This window comes from Erinaceus europaeus, chromosome 1 (genome assembly GCF_950295315.1).
Source record: "Erinaceus europaeus chromosome 1, mEriEur2.1, whole genome shotgun sequence".
NCBI lineage: Eukaryota > Metazoa > Chordata > Mammalia > Eulipotyphla > Erinaceidae > Erinaceus > Erinaceus europaeus.
Window position 1 is genome coordinate 24,363,494 of NC_080162.1, and position 13,742 is coordinate 24,377,235.

The 13,742-nt window shown below is 40.9% G+C and overlaps 1 protein-coding gene across 1 annotated transcript in view; it reads left to right on the forward strand.

The window, feature by feature from the left end:
- Window positions 1-2,073: 2,073 nt before the first annotated feature.
- MCU (mitochondrial calcium uniporter) overlaps window positions 2,074-13,742 on the forward strand; it is a 179,307-nt gene continuing 167,638 nt past the window's right edge. Inside the window, exon 1 of the mRNA XM_007539415.3 lies at window positions 2,074-2,252. Within this exon, the coding sequence (XP_007539477.1) occupies window positions 2,103-2,252 (150 nt within the window). The 5' untranslated portion in view covers window positions 2,074-2,102. The remainder of the gene's footprint in view (window positions 2,253-13,742) is intronic.

The window sequence follows — 13,742 nt, forward strand, 5'->3', positions numbered from 1 at the left end:
AAACAAAATAAATACATAAACATTTAAAAACAACACCACCTTGACCAAAGGTGGATTTAATAAAAGCACAAAGAAAAAGAAAAAATAATTTAAGTCTAGTAAGACATTGTGAATTCTAGTAAGACATGGTAAAGGGAAAAATAGCATGACATGGACCAATAGGTAAAATGCAATGGGATAGATATAGGTATGTGCAAAGTGATTGCAACTGAAGTTTTTCCAGGAATGTCACAGCTTTTCAGCCTAGATCGGTTGTGTTCAGAGTGGGATGGCCGTAGACTGTCACAGCCTTTCAGCTACAGAGATTAGTGAGCAGCTGTTGAGTGGGGGACTTATTTCTGAGCTCAGGTTCCAGGGTTGACTTTAGAAATGCCTCTTAGATGACTGGCATGAATATGTTCCCTGGAGATGCCAATCATGTTTTCTGGGGTGGGGTGGAAGGACTAAACAAATTAAAACCTTCACTTGACTATTTAGTTATCTATAGCCCCCAAATACTATTTTAGTCAAATCTTGAAGAATTAGCACAGATGTTACAATAATACTATGTTTCTGTTTATTTTAACTTTCTTTTCTTTTTTTTAACAGTTATTTTTTTATGTATTGTTATCTTTATTTATTGGATAGAGACAGTCAGAAATCAAGAGGGAGGGGGGTGATAGAGAGGGAGAGAGACAGACAGACACTTGCAGTCCTGCTTCACCACTCGTAAAGCTTTCCCCCTGCAGGTGGGAACCGGGGGCTCAAACCCGGATCCTTGCACATTGTAATACATGTGCTCAACCAGGTGCGCCACCACCCAGCCCCTTAACTTTATTTTCTAAAGCTACAAATAATTTCCCAAAATTTAGAATCCTTTTTGCTTATCATGCATCTCCTCCAGATTAAAAAAAACCAGGCATGAGAATTAACCATAATAATAAACAAACGATAAGGGGATCCTCTTCTATGTAAATTTAGAAACCCTCAGTTTTTAAAAAAAATTATTAATTTCTTTAAAAAAGGAGACATTAACAAAACTGTAGGATAGGAGGGGTACAACTCCACACAATTCCCACCACCAGATCTCTGTATCCCCTCCCCTCCCCTGATAGCTTTCCCATTCTCTATCCCTCTGGGAGTATGGACCCAGGGTCATTGTGGGTTGCAGAAGGTGGAAGGTCTGGCTTCTGTAATTGCTTCCCTGCCCTCAATCTTTTTGTTGAGGTGTTCAATGACAGTTCATTATGATATATTTTTTTCTTGTAGAAAGTAGTTTTTTTTTCAACAGACAGTGCAGGAAATAATAATGGGAGTTATTTCCAGAGTGCATGGCATTCTATTTGATAGTTTAGTTAAATTATGAAATCAAGAAAATGCACTAAAATGGCTTTTCATATAATTTTCATTAAATTACCAACTTGTTCTGCTTTCATAGAGTACACAAGATCAAAGATGGTAAGAAAATGGTGTTGCTTCTAAAGAGTGTAAAAATGTCAATATAAAGATGCTTTGAAATGAGCTGAGTATTTGATATATATACAGGTCTCTGAATTCGCTCTGACAGTACTGGTTCCCGGGCTCCTTCTCTACTCTACTCTGCTACATATCACAGTCATTAAATCATTGCAGGATGTAGGGTTAATTGCAACATATCTAAATACCATTAGTTATGAATGACAATTCCGGGCGTGCCATTGAGATTTCCAGCATACCTAGTTAATGAGTTATTAATTTGGTGACTGTTTTACAAACTTGAACCCTGAAGTGCAAAGCTTTGCACAGTATCTATTTCCCTGGTTACACTTTTCATAACTCTATTCTTGGTAAAGAACAGCCAAATCAAACAAGCTATTTATTGTTGCTATTCTGAAGGACTCAGATGCCGATTACCAGTTGCTTGGAATTTGTCCGTAATTGACTAGGTCCCACAATAGGTAACTCTGGAAGTGACAGGCAGCCTCAAGTATGCTTCTCCCGCCTGTTGATTGGGCCTTTTAGAAAACCCGCCTCATCAACTCGGTCGAGGGCGGCAATTGGTCAGACGCCTGTGAGTGGCGGGTTTTAGCTCCGCCCCGGCCGTCCGCCGCGCTGCCTGGGTCGGCGCCGTTTCCAGTTGAGAGATGGCGGCCGCCGCAGGTAGATCGCTTCTGCTGCTCCTCTGCTCCCGGGGCGGCGGCGGGGGAACCGGCGGCTGCGGGGCGCTGACTGCCGGCTGCTTCCCGGGGCTGGCAGTTAGCCGCCACCGGCAGCAGCAGCAGCACCACCGGACGGTGAGCGAGCGCGCCCGGCGGCTCCGGGGAGGGCGGGGCGGCGCTGGCGTGTGGGAGTCGCCGGCAGGCAGGCCGCCGGGGCAGCGGGCGAGTTCCCTCAACTCCCGGTGGCTGCCGAGGTTGCCGGGCGCCGGGGAGCCGCCGTGCCCTTCAGGCTCCTGCGGCGGCGACCAGGGAAGGAGGGAGGGCGGGCGGAGGAAGCGGAGAGGAGGAGGGGCGACGGCGGGGATGTTCCCGCAGGACCGGGGACACCAGGGCGGGGAAGGGACGGGACTTGCACCTCTCACTGACCCGCCTCCGATGTCGCTTCCCTCCCTCGTTCTATCCGAACAGCTCTGCCCCTTTGCTTCCGAACTGACACCCGTGCAAGTTGTCCCCCTGCCCTCCTCCTCCGGGCGGGTTGGGGTGTCCTGAGTTGCCGCGGCTGCCTTCCTTGTGTGTGTCAGGAGAGTGGCGGGGCCATGCTGCTGGCAACTGTCTCCGGAGAGCAACCCGGGACCCCGGTGGGGCCGCTCCCTGCCGTCTCCCGCCCTCCCCCTGGGAACGGACGAGCAGAAAAATCAAACTTTGTATCCCTCCCTGCGACTTCTCCCTCCGTGTGTGGGCATGGGAGACAGCACCCTTACGATGGATGCTGCATTGCTTCAGGAAGCAAGCTCCCCGGATCCTCAGAAGTCCTCGGTAGTCTTTTTAGAAGGTTGCTTTATAAGCTTGTGCACATGTGCCTGCAGAAAGAAGGGTGGGCAGCAGGTGGGGCGGGGGGGGGGGGGCGAATATGACAAGTTCTTCACCGAGTCAGGGATTCGATGGTTGTATTAACCAGCTATTGTTGGATTTCATTGGCTGACAGTGAAAGGGAGTTTCTGTTTGAACAGCAGAGAGAGAGAGAGAGACAGAGACAGAGAGACAGAGAGACAGAGAGAGAGAGTGTGTGTGTGTGTGATGCCCCCCTCCCCCAATTTCAAGAGATCAACTTGGCATGGAGTTATTGACCTAACAAGACAGCAGGGTATCTTCCCTTGAATTTCCTAGACCCATATGTCTTGGTCTCTAGCCAACTCTGACAGAGTGTAGGTTTTATTCCCATGGTTGAGTTGTATAGTGTGGTAATGAGAGAACCACTGCAGACTGTGATTGGTGAAACTAGTACCTTCAGCCCTTAATAAATATTTCCACCTGTCTTGCTCTGATTACCTTGCTCTTGAGAGGCTTTCAGGCGGTAACCCAGTACTGATGACAGGACAAAATTAAATATCTGAAAGAGTCACAAAAAGAAGTAGCACCCTGTAAATGCAAGATGACATTGTTATTATTAGTCACAAGTATGAGCCTTTTCCTCACTTTTGTGAGAAAATTGTGCTTCTTCCTATCTGGCACATTGACATATTGCTTTGCTGAAGCTTTTGGGTGAGAGCCGAGCCTTTCCACAGTTCAATTTAGATTTGCATGTTTCATAGCCTCCAGTTATATGTTTTGTTCTCTTTGAAAACATAAGGCTAGTTCCAAATCTGATTTTATTCTCCTTCAATTTATTTACAGATTACCCAAGCTATCTTTATTTCTGTATTTTGATAATGCATGACCCAAATTTGCACAGTTTCAGACTGTTTGGGTGTGGTGTTCACTTAGCATTTTCACATTTGTGCCTTGTGTATTTCCTATTATGTGAGTCTGTCAGGCTTTTGAGTGTCTTTAGTGTGTGGGTACTTCATGAAAGTTCTTCTGTGCTATTCTGGGGTAGGTGAAAAGTAATATGCTGAAAGCACAATTAGAATGAAGTGTCATTTCTGAAGGACAGAAGTGTTATCATGGGAATGGTGACTTGTAAATTAACTTAGAATTAATTGTAAGATTTTGAAAAAAGTTGTACTTGCTCATCTAGAATATGTAAACAGTTTTGTTTGTTTTTTTTCCTTTTTCTATGATTACTCTCCGGACTTGATGTATGTAGCAATGTGTTATTCTATAATTCCTTGCAAGATTTAATGTTAAGGACATGACTTAAAAATTTGGTTAACTTGGGGCGGGGCCGTGGTGCACCACATTAAGAGTGCATAATACGATGCTCAGCGCAAGGATCCTGTCTGAGGCCCTGGTTCTTCACCTGCGGGGGGGGGGGGGGGGGGGAGGTGGCTTCACAAGCAGTGAAACGGGCCTGCAGGTGTCTTCTGTCTTTCTCTCTCCCTCTCTGTTTTCCCCTCCTCTCTCGATTTCTCTCTGTTCTATCAAAAAAGAAAGAAAGAAAGAAAAAAAGAATGGCCAAAGGAGCAGTGGATTCATACCACAGCAATAAACATGGAGGCAAAAAGAAATCAATCTGGTTAATTCTTGACATTTTATACCTGGAAATTAGGCCCACAAAGTGTGGTTCAGAAAAAGGGGGCAGAAATTTGGCCAAGGTTATGCAGCTAATATGCAACACTTTTAGGACTCCATTTACCCCAGACAGTCTGGTCTCATTTTTGTGCTCTTGGTATTATCAGGTAAGCTCCTTTACACCATTCTGTTCTCTTAGAAAAACCACTGTCAGAAAGTATTGGACAAACACAGACTCTAAGTGAAAGGATGGAAAACTATCATACAAGCTAATGGACCACAAAAAAAAAAAAAAAGAAAGAAAGAAAGAAAGAAAAAAAGGCAGGAATAGCTATTCTCATATTTGACACAATAGACTTTAAAGTAAATAAAATAGTAAAAGGCAGGGATAGACATTACTTAGTGCTCAGAGGGTCAGCCAGCCAAGATGACTTCACAATTATTACCATCTCTGCACCCAGTGAGGGCCCATCTAAATACATCAAACATCTACTGAAAGAGCTACAGCATTATATCAATAGCAACACAGTAACAGGAGGGAAGTATACGTTATTCAAAAACTCACAATTTGCAAGAATTCTCTTGGATAAATAAATGTTCCTGTTAGGCATATGCATTGTGCAAATGTGGGGACAAACTGCTTGTTCTCTTGTCCCTGAAAAACACTGAGACTGAATCTTGTACAGAAGAGATTGTGTGTGTGTGCGCGTGCGCGCGCAGCAGATGACACTCTGCATTGGACGACGTCGTCAGTCCTGCCTATGCCACTCTTGCTCAGTTATTGGAGGCTCAGTAAATTAGATTCAGAGGAGCATAACTGATACCCCTTGTTTTAAAATTCATCATCCCCTCACCCCATAATCTTGGAGAATTAAGTCCAAAGCAAAAAAAAAAAAAAAAACAAAGTCAGCAGATAGATGTGATTGTAAGGTTATCACAACTACCTCTCTCCCTTTACCACCCCAGTTAAAACATCATTCAGCTGAGAAACTAGGAGTTAAGGTAGGGATGAACTTACTCTGTTTTTAGCACCATCTAGTGTGCTTATTCCCTCCCCCAGGGAAGAGGCTATCATTGCTTCTCAGTTTGTGACATACAGTAAGACTAACAAAGCGTGCTAGTTGCATGCCCTTCTGTGCGCTTAGTGAAGTTAGCTGTTACTTTTTAGGATGCTTGGGGACTACCTTCTACTTTGAACTGTGTGAGTCCTTTGCTGAAACAAACTGTCTCGTCTCTGATTATGACAGCCTGACGGTTGGCATTTCCTGGTTACTAACGGCTATGCTGAATTACTAAATCTCTTAATTAGGCCCTTCATTGTGCTCCCAGTAGTTTGTGGGTTTCTCTTCTTTATACACTGTAGTTCTTTGGCAGTGAAATAATTTCACTTTAACCTAAAAGATGTTTTAAAGTGTATTTCATATGAGACAGTTTCACATAGAAAATGGAGAGAGAATACCCAGATTCATACATGCGGTTTCGGGAGCCTCAGCTGTGCAAGTCTTGCACTCTACCAGTTATACCATTTCCCTGGCCAACCTGAAAGTTTTAGTGAGAGTTGCGTCGCCTGACGGGAGGCAAGTCCCCATTCTGTATTGGGTTCCACGTAGTCTGACCCCAAGTTACTTTGCCAGGGCCCAGTTGCTGACCGCAAGTTATTTAACACAAATGCTCCACTGCACTTAAACCAGTCAGTGTTCCATACATCTGGTCTAAATGTTTCTGCAGTTTGGTCTTAACCACTGCTCTAACTCCTAAGGTTTGTTTCAGGTTAGAGATTGACCTACTAATCTTCACTGAACCTAACACCCTCACTTTACAGGCATTTTGCTAAGTTATGTTTGTGGTTAATGACTTTGGGGATTAAAATTCCTTTAAGCAGAGATGGATTTTAGAGGTCTTAGTCTGAATCTCAACAAGTATGGTTTCTGGCTTTTAATTCATAGTTCTATTCTGTTTTCTCTGGATTATGGGAGGATGTATTATTTTTAGGACACCAGTTGACACTGACTTGTCTTGTTCTTTCATGTGTTGGTGCCTTCACTGACAAAGAAGGTAATGTGTATCTTGTTATTTTCATGTCTTAACAGATTCCAGCACAGTGTTAGGTGCAAAGATGATACTCAGAGAAGAATTAATTGAATATGCCTCATCTTACTTGCTTCCAAATGAAAAGATGTGCTCCCTCAACTCCACGTTTCCCTTACCTTCATTGGTTGACTTATGTAAAATTTCGTGTTGCTTGGGTAACCATGTTTAGGGAATTGCCAGGTGCTGTCTGTGGTTATAGATCTGCTTCTTTATGGTTAGCTGATGGAGAGAATTGGTACTAGTGGATTAGCTTCATAGTGGAACTAGCTTTCTGCCCAGAGGCAACAAAAGTATGATAAATACCCAGATTATTATAACCATATATTTGAAACAAATTAAATTTGTTGCTGTTTTAGTCTATTATAATAGTAGACATTTTTGGGAGTCGGGCGGTTAAGCACACGTGGCGTGAAGCACAAGGACTGGCATAAGGATCCTGGTTCGAGCCCCTGGCTCTCTGCCTGCAGGGAGTTTGTTTCACAGGCAGATCTGCAGGTGTCTGTCTTTCTCTCCCCCTGTGTCTTCCCCTCCTCTCTACATTTCTTTCTGTCCTATCCAACAACAACGACATCAACAACAACAATAAAACAAGGGCAACAAAAGGGAAAATAAATGATAAAAAATATTTAAAAAATAATAGACATTTTTGAAGGCTCTGGATAAATCTATTTAGAACTCACTTGCTTATAAAGCATTTGAATGAGTACATTTAAATTTATTTTAAAAATTGTGATTATTTGAACTTTCAGATGTTCCAAGGGACTCTTTTATTCTTTATGAAACTCTACTCCAAGAGAAAAATCTAAATAGAAAATGCAGCATCAAGGATGGTATATCAAAGACAGTAAATTCAATATTAATAACTTTTTGTTAGGGGACACTGGTGTTTGAAGTTGAACGTACAGAATAGCCATGGTCTAATGCAGTAACTTATATACTGACACCATTACCTTCTAGCAGCCACTGAGATGTTTTTATTTCTTATATTATAGCTTTGTTGTTTTGTGTGTCTTCTTAAAAGTCACTGTTTTTTCCCCTGTGATTAAAGACAAGATTAAAGATTACCCTACCCTATAAGATCTTGAGATAGTCACCATTCTGTATTTGACTGCTTAACACCCTGTTATGACTCAACATTAATATTTACATTACTAGAATAACATATTTTTTGTAAAGTTAAGATGCTATCATGGGAGATAAGAATTTAAAAGAATCATAGAATTTAGAGCTTGTAAAGACCTCGGATTAAGGAAATAAGAATAGTGAAATGACTTTTTCAGCAGCCCAACAAGTTGCTACAGGACTGTAAGAGGCTCACACATTGGAGCTTTTTTTTTTTTTTCTACTCACCAGTTTTCCTGTGAAATCACATAGATCTGTGCTTCATGTTTAAACTGATTGAGACCATTTTTAAAATGTGAGTTGGGGGTCAGATTCTTCCAGTAAGCTCTTATATTCATACTCAGTCTGAGTAATTACTGCTTGATTTAGATCAAGCTTAATGACACCTGCCCCCAAATCCTGCCCTCTACAGGTTAAATGAAACTATCCATCTCACTGTCCTTTGCTAAATGCTGGTAATGAGACAGCTTCTGTAAAAATGAAAGTTGACTTCAAGCAAAGTAATTTTAATAGGTTTCATGAATCATTGACCCATAAACAGAAGAGTAGTAATATCTATTTTAACTTTAGAGAAAGTTAATTTAGCAACTGATAGGTTTTCAAACAGTAGGAAAATAGATTACCTGGAATTAGTTGACCTTTATAGCTTTAGGAGTATATTGTGAGAGGATAAATAGAAGAAAGTTTCTAAGGTTCAAGCGCATTGTATTACCTCAGTTAATTGTAACCATAACCCTACGAGAAGCATAAGTACCCCAGTTTTATTGATGAGGGAATTGAAGATGAAAGAAACTCACTAAAGTATTACAAGCTGTTTTAATTCTAGGGATGCAGAGATAGGGTAAACCAAATGTTTCAGGTTGCAACTTAAAAAAAGAATTACTAGTGATTTTAATATTGATGTACAAAATTACAAGGTAATAGAGGTACAACTACCACCAGAAGAGTTCTGATCCCCAATTCCTCCATTGTAAGTTACCGTAAGGTTGTAGATGTGGGTTAACTATTATTTCTACAACTGTTTGTCCATATTTGTATATATTTGCCCATTTTTTACCCTATGGTCCTATCTTCTCTTCCTTTCCAAGTCATACATACACCTATTCCTACATCCAAATGTCTCTTTTTCATCTTCTCTCTGGGTCCTGATGGAATTGGAGTTCAGAGCCCTCTGATCATCTTCCCCTATCATTTCTCCCCCACTGGGAGTATGGACCAAAATTCTTTATGGGGTATGGAAGGTGGAAGTTCTGGCTTCTGTAATTGCTTCTCTGCTGGACATTGGCAGGTTGAGCCATACCCTTAGCCTGTTTTAGATTGCAACTTAAACCTAGGTCTGACTAGAATTAAAGCTAGGTTCCAGCTTGGATCTTTCTTTTCATCTTCTTCAGCCATGTAACTTTTTAAAGCATCTGCTGCATTTTTCTTCCAAAATATGAAAATTCTTCCCACTAACTGCATTTCTTAAATCCCTTTCTCCAACCTGTTCTTTGGGCAGTCACTGACAAGGTTTTAAGATAGTCTAGATATCACCCCTAGGATATTATTTCCTAAGGATCTATGTAATATAAAGATTCTAAAAAGGCTAGTAAACCTGGTAATTACTGAGCACTGCTTCAGGATTAGACACTTTATGACACTGTATACTTGCCTAGTGTATTTCTTAATCTTTCAGGCAAAATACTACTTCTGTTGTACAGATGTGAAAATAAAGACAGTTTAAATAAATAACCTGTAGTCATTCATAAAATATCTGTTGAGCTCCTACTTTGTGAGATACTGTATTAGAAAAGAGAGATCCCTAACTTTTATCATCTGACTAGGAGACATCAACAAACAAGATTCTAATTGACTGTATGTAAAGGGTGGGGTTGTACTGTTATATGGAAAACTGGGAAATGTTATGCATGTACAAACTATTGTATTTATGGTTGACTATAAAATATTAGTCCCCCAGTAATAAAATAAAAAGAGAGTGTATGGGGTGGGAATAACTTACAGAGGTTCAGTTGGAGCTCTTAGACCTAGCCAGGATGGCTGGGGAAGCTCCGTAGGTAAGGCCTCAGTTGAGCTGAAATATGTAGAAATAAAGTGTGTACAGAATTGGGAAGGTATGGCTGACCTTCCAGACAGCTCCAGGATGTCCCGTAATAGATGAGGAAATAAGAGGTGTTTGAGAAACCACCTGCAGTTTGCTAGGACCAGGATATGGGCAAGAATAGCCAGAGGTTGGCCAATAATAATATCTATCAAATGCACCATGTGCCAAGCACACTTTATGTAGATGATCTCACTTAGTTCTTGTGACACCCTACTAGTAGGAACTGTTATTCTCTTCTTTTTTGTTACAGATAGTAAAACTGAGCTCAGTTTATTTAAATGATTTGTCAGTATCACAGATGGTAAGTGACACTCTCCTAGTTAAGTGTTTTATCCAGGATCACACAACTAGCAAGGGCTGAGGAGAGGGGAAAAATATGACATGCAGACATAGTCTGACTTCAGAGCCTGTTTCTTTTTTCTTTTTCTCTTTTGCCTCCAGGGTTATTGCTGGGGCTCACTGCCCCTGCATTATGAATCCTCTGCTCCTGGAGGCTATTTTTTCCCTTTTGTTGCCTTTGTTGTTTTATCATTGTTGTTATTGATGTCGTCATTGTTGGATAGGACAGAGAGAAATGGAGAGAGGAGGGGAAGACAGAGGGGGGAGAGAAAGAGAGACACCTGCAGACCTGCTTCGCCACCTGTGAATCGACCCCCTGTTGGTGGCGAGCCGGGGGCTCGAACTGGGATCCTTACGCCAGTCCTTGCTTTGCGCCATGTGCGTTTAACCTGGTGCACTACCGCCTGACCCCTGAGCCTGTTTCTTAATCACCTCTGAGCCTGTTAAGATGAGAGAGCAGACTTTGATTAGACTTATGAAGGAGTTGAAACTTTCTATGTGTATCAGCTTTTTAAATTAATTTTTTAAAATTATTTACTATTGGAGAGAGAGAATCGGGGCACATAGAGATGGAGAGAGACAGAGAGAGACACCTGCAGCACTGCTTCACCACTCCTGAAGTATTCTTCCTGCAGGTGGGGACTAGGGGCTTGAACCTGCGTCCTTGCATATTGTAATGTGTACATTTAACCAGGTATGCCACCACCTGACCCTGTGAATCAGTTTTTTTTTTTTTTCAAATTCAACCCACAATAGAAGTAAATTTTATGTACTCATGTTTTATGAAACAACAGTTTTTACTATGTGTAATGTGTGCATGGTATTTATTCTCTTTCATTAAAAAAATTATGGTTGGGACTCACTTAAATTTATTTTAAAGTCTTAGCTACAGTTTGGAAAAATGTGAGTCAGTAGGTGAGCGTCTGAAGAATTTCAAATAGAGTAGTTCTGTGATTAGGTTTGCAATTTTAGGTAGGTCACACTGGCAGCAGTGTGAAGGTTGATTTGGGGAGGAGTGGACTAGAAAGGCAGAGACTAGTAGGAGCATCTTAATGGACCAAGCAAAAGATGTTGGAGCTACGACAGCACTATTGGGCTAGAAAAAAAATAGAGAGAAGGGGATTGAAGGAAGTAGAACTGATAGAATTTGGTGATTAAATGTGGATTCTCACTCACCTAGAGTCAGATAGAAAGCAGTTCAGTTAAAAAGACTGTCTGACTTACTTCTCAAGGAAATATAAAAAGATACAAAGAAATGGAAAGACATTTCTGGACTGGAAGGATTAACATCATCAAAATGTCTGTTCTTCCTAGAGCCATACGCAGACTTAATGCAGTCCTTATAAAGCTCCCACCAAATTTCTTCAGAAGAGCAGAAACACAAACCATTGGAGAGGCCATGGGGAGTGGAGATGGGCAGGGGAGGGATTCTCCTACATTGCTGATGGGGAAGTAAGTTGGTCCAAACTATGGAAAACAGTATGAAGATTCACTAGAACTTGAGAAATGGACCTACCTTATGACCCAGCAATCCCTCTTCTAGGGATTTACCCAGGAAAAACAAAACACCTGTTCCAAAAGACCTATGCACACCAAGGTTCATAGCAGTACATTTGTAATAGCTCAGACTCAGAAGCAACCCAGATGCCCAAAGACGAATGGCTAAGGAAGTTGTGATACATATATACAATGGAGTACTAAGCAGCTGTTAAGAAATGAGATCTACTCCTTTGTAATATCATGGCCATGTTGAGTGAGACAAGCCAGAAAGACAAAGAGCAATACCAAATGATCTCATTTATAGGTTGAACTTAAGAACAAAGGACTGTGAGGCAAACACATAGGGTGAAACTTGGATGGGGAGTGGCGTATTGCACCAAAGCAAAGGACTGTGGGGAAGGGGTGTAAGGGACTGGATGAAGGGACATTGGGATGCTGTTGTGTCTTCTCCGCACAAGGGGAGACGAGGGGTTGTGCCTGTGTGTTAAGACTATACTGTAGACCATTAACCCCCAAATAAAATAAATAAAATAAAATAGACTATTATTCAGGTATGGAAACTTTACTTCTTGACTTTATTTCTTATACTATCATGATAAATATGCTTCTTTCTTGTCTTTTTTGTGCCTTTTTGTTTTAAAGATTCATTTATTTTATTTAAAAATTATCTTTATTTATTTTTATTGAATAGAGACGGCCAGAAATTGAGAGGCAATGGGGTGATAGAGAGGGAGAAAGAGAGAGAGAGAGACATCTGCAACACTGCTTCACCACTCGCAAAGCTTTCCCCCTGCAGGTGGAAATCTGGGTCCTTGCGTATTGTAGCATGTGTGCTCAACCAGGTGTGCCACCACCTGGTCCCAAGATTTATTTATTTTATGAGAGAGAGAAAGAGATACATCAATGGACCCGTGGACTAACCGACTGGCTAGAGCAGAACCCTGTATATTAGGTGATAGTGAGTTCAGGATTGAACTCAGAACTCATGCAAGTCCTGTTCTTAACTGCCTCCCCATCATGTCTGTTTTGTCTTTTAAATTGTACTGACTTGGTTTACTTATTTAAAAATATTTTAATATTTATATATCAAGTAAGATGCCCATCTTATCCCCATATTCTTGCCTCTCCTTCCATTCTTTATACTGTCAGGGTCTGGAAGATTTGCACTGCAAATCTTTGTTGAAAGAGTGTGCTTTGAGTATCACACACTTCCACACAGCGTAAACTCTTTATATTTTTTTGTTATTAGCACTGTGCTCCAAGACTGTAAGATTACAATGTATAGTTCTGCACCATACCCACCACCAAAGAGCTACGTCCCCCACCTCCCAGTGATAACCACTGAAGTTCTCACAAGTCTTAGAAGCAGTTTGCTTACCTCTGTTATTTCATAATTTTGTAAATCATTATCAAATCACTTAAAAAATTGCTTGCTTCTGTTTTTTTTAATTCAAGTTTATATGTATCCAGTCTCTAGATTCCACATCTGAGTGACACCATCCAGTAGTTGTCTTTCATCTCTTTACTTATTTTGCTAAGCATAGTCACTTTCAGTTCCATCCATTTTCTCTCAAATGACACAATACCATCTTTTTGTTGGGGAGAAAAAGGAACTTGCTACACTGCTGGTGGGAATGCAAACTGGTGCATTTGGAAGACTGTATGGAAAGTCCTTGAGCAAATAAAAATGGAATTTCCTTATGATACCACTCTTAGGCATGTATCCAACAGACACTCAAACACTAATTCGAAGGGATATATGCACCCTTATCTTTGTGGCTCTGTTATTCACAATAGCCACAGCAGAAACTCTCACTTTATGTTTTAATCACACACTTTAGTGTAATTTTCTTTGATTTCATTTTCTTATGACTTTCCATTTTTGTGATTTTAATTTTGTTTAAGTGGAACTGTTGAGTATCATTTGATGATCTTATCTTGCTGCCTTTTTTTTTTTAACTAGTCATTTGAAAATATGAAATCTTAGTAAAATTTTAGCAACCTTTTTTTTTTTTTTTTCC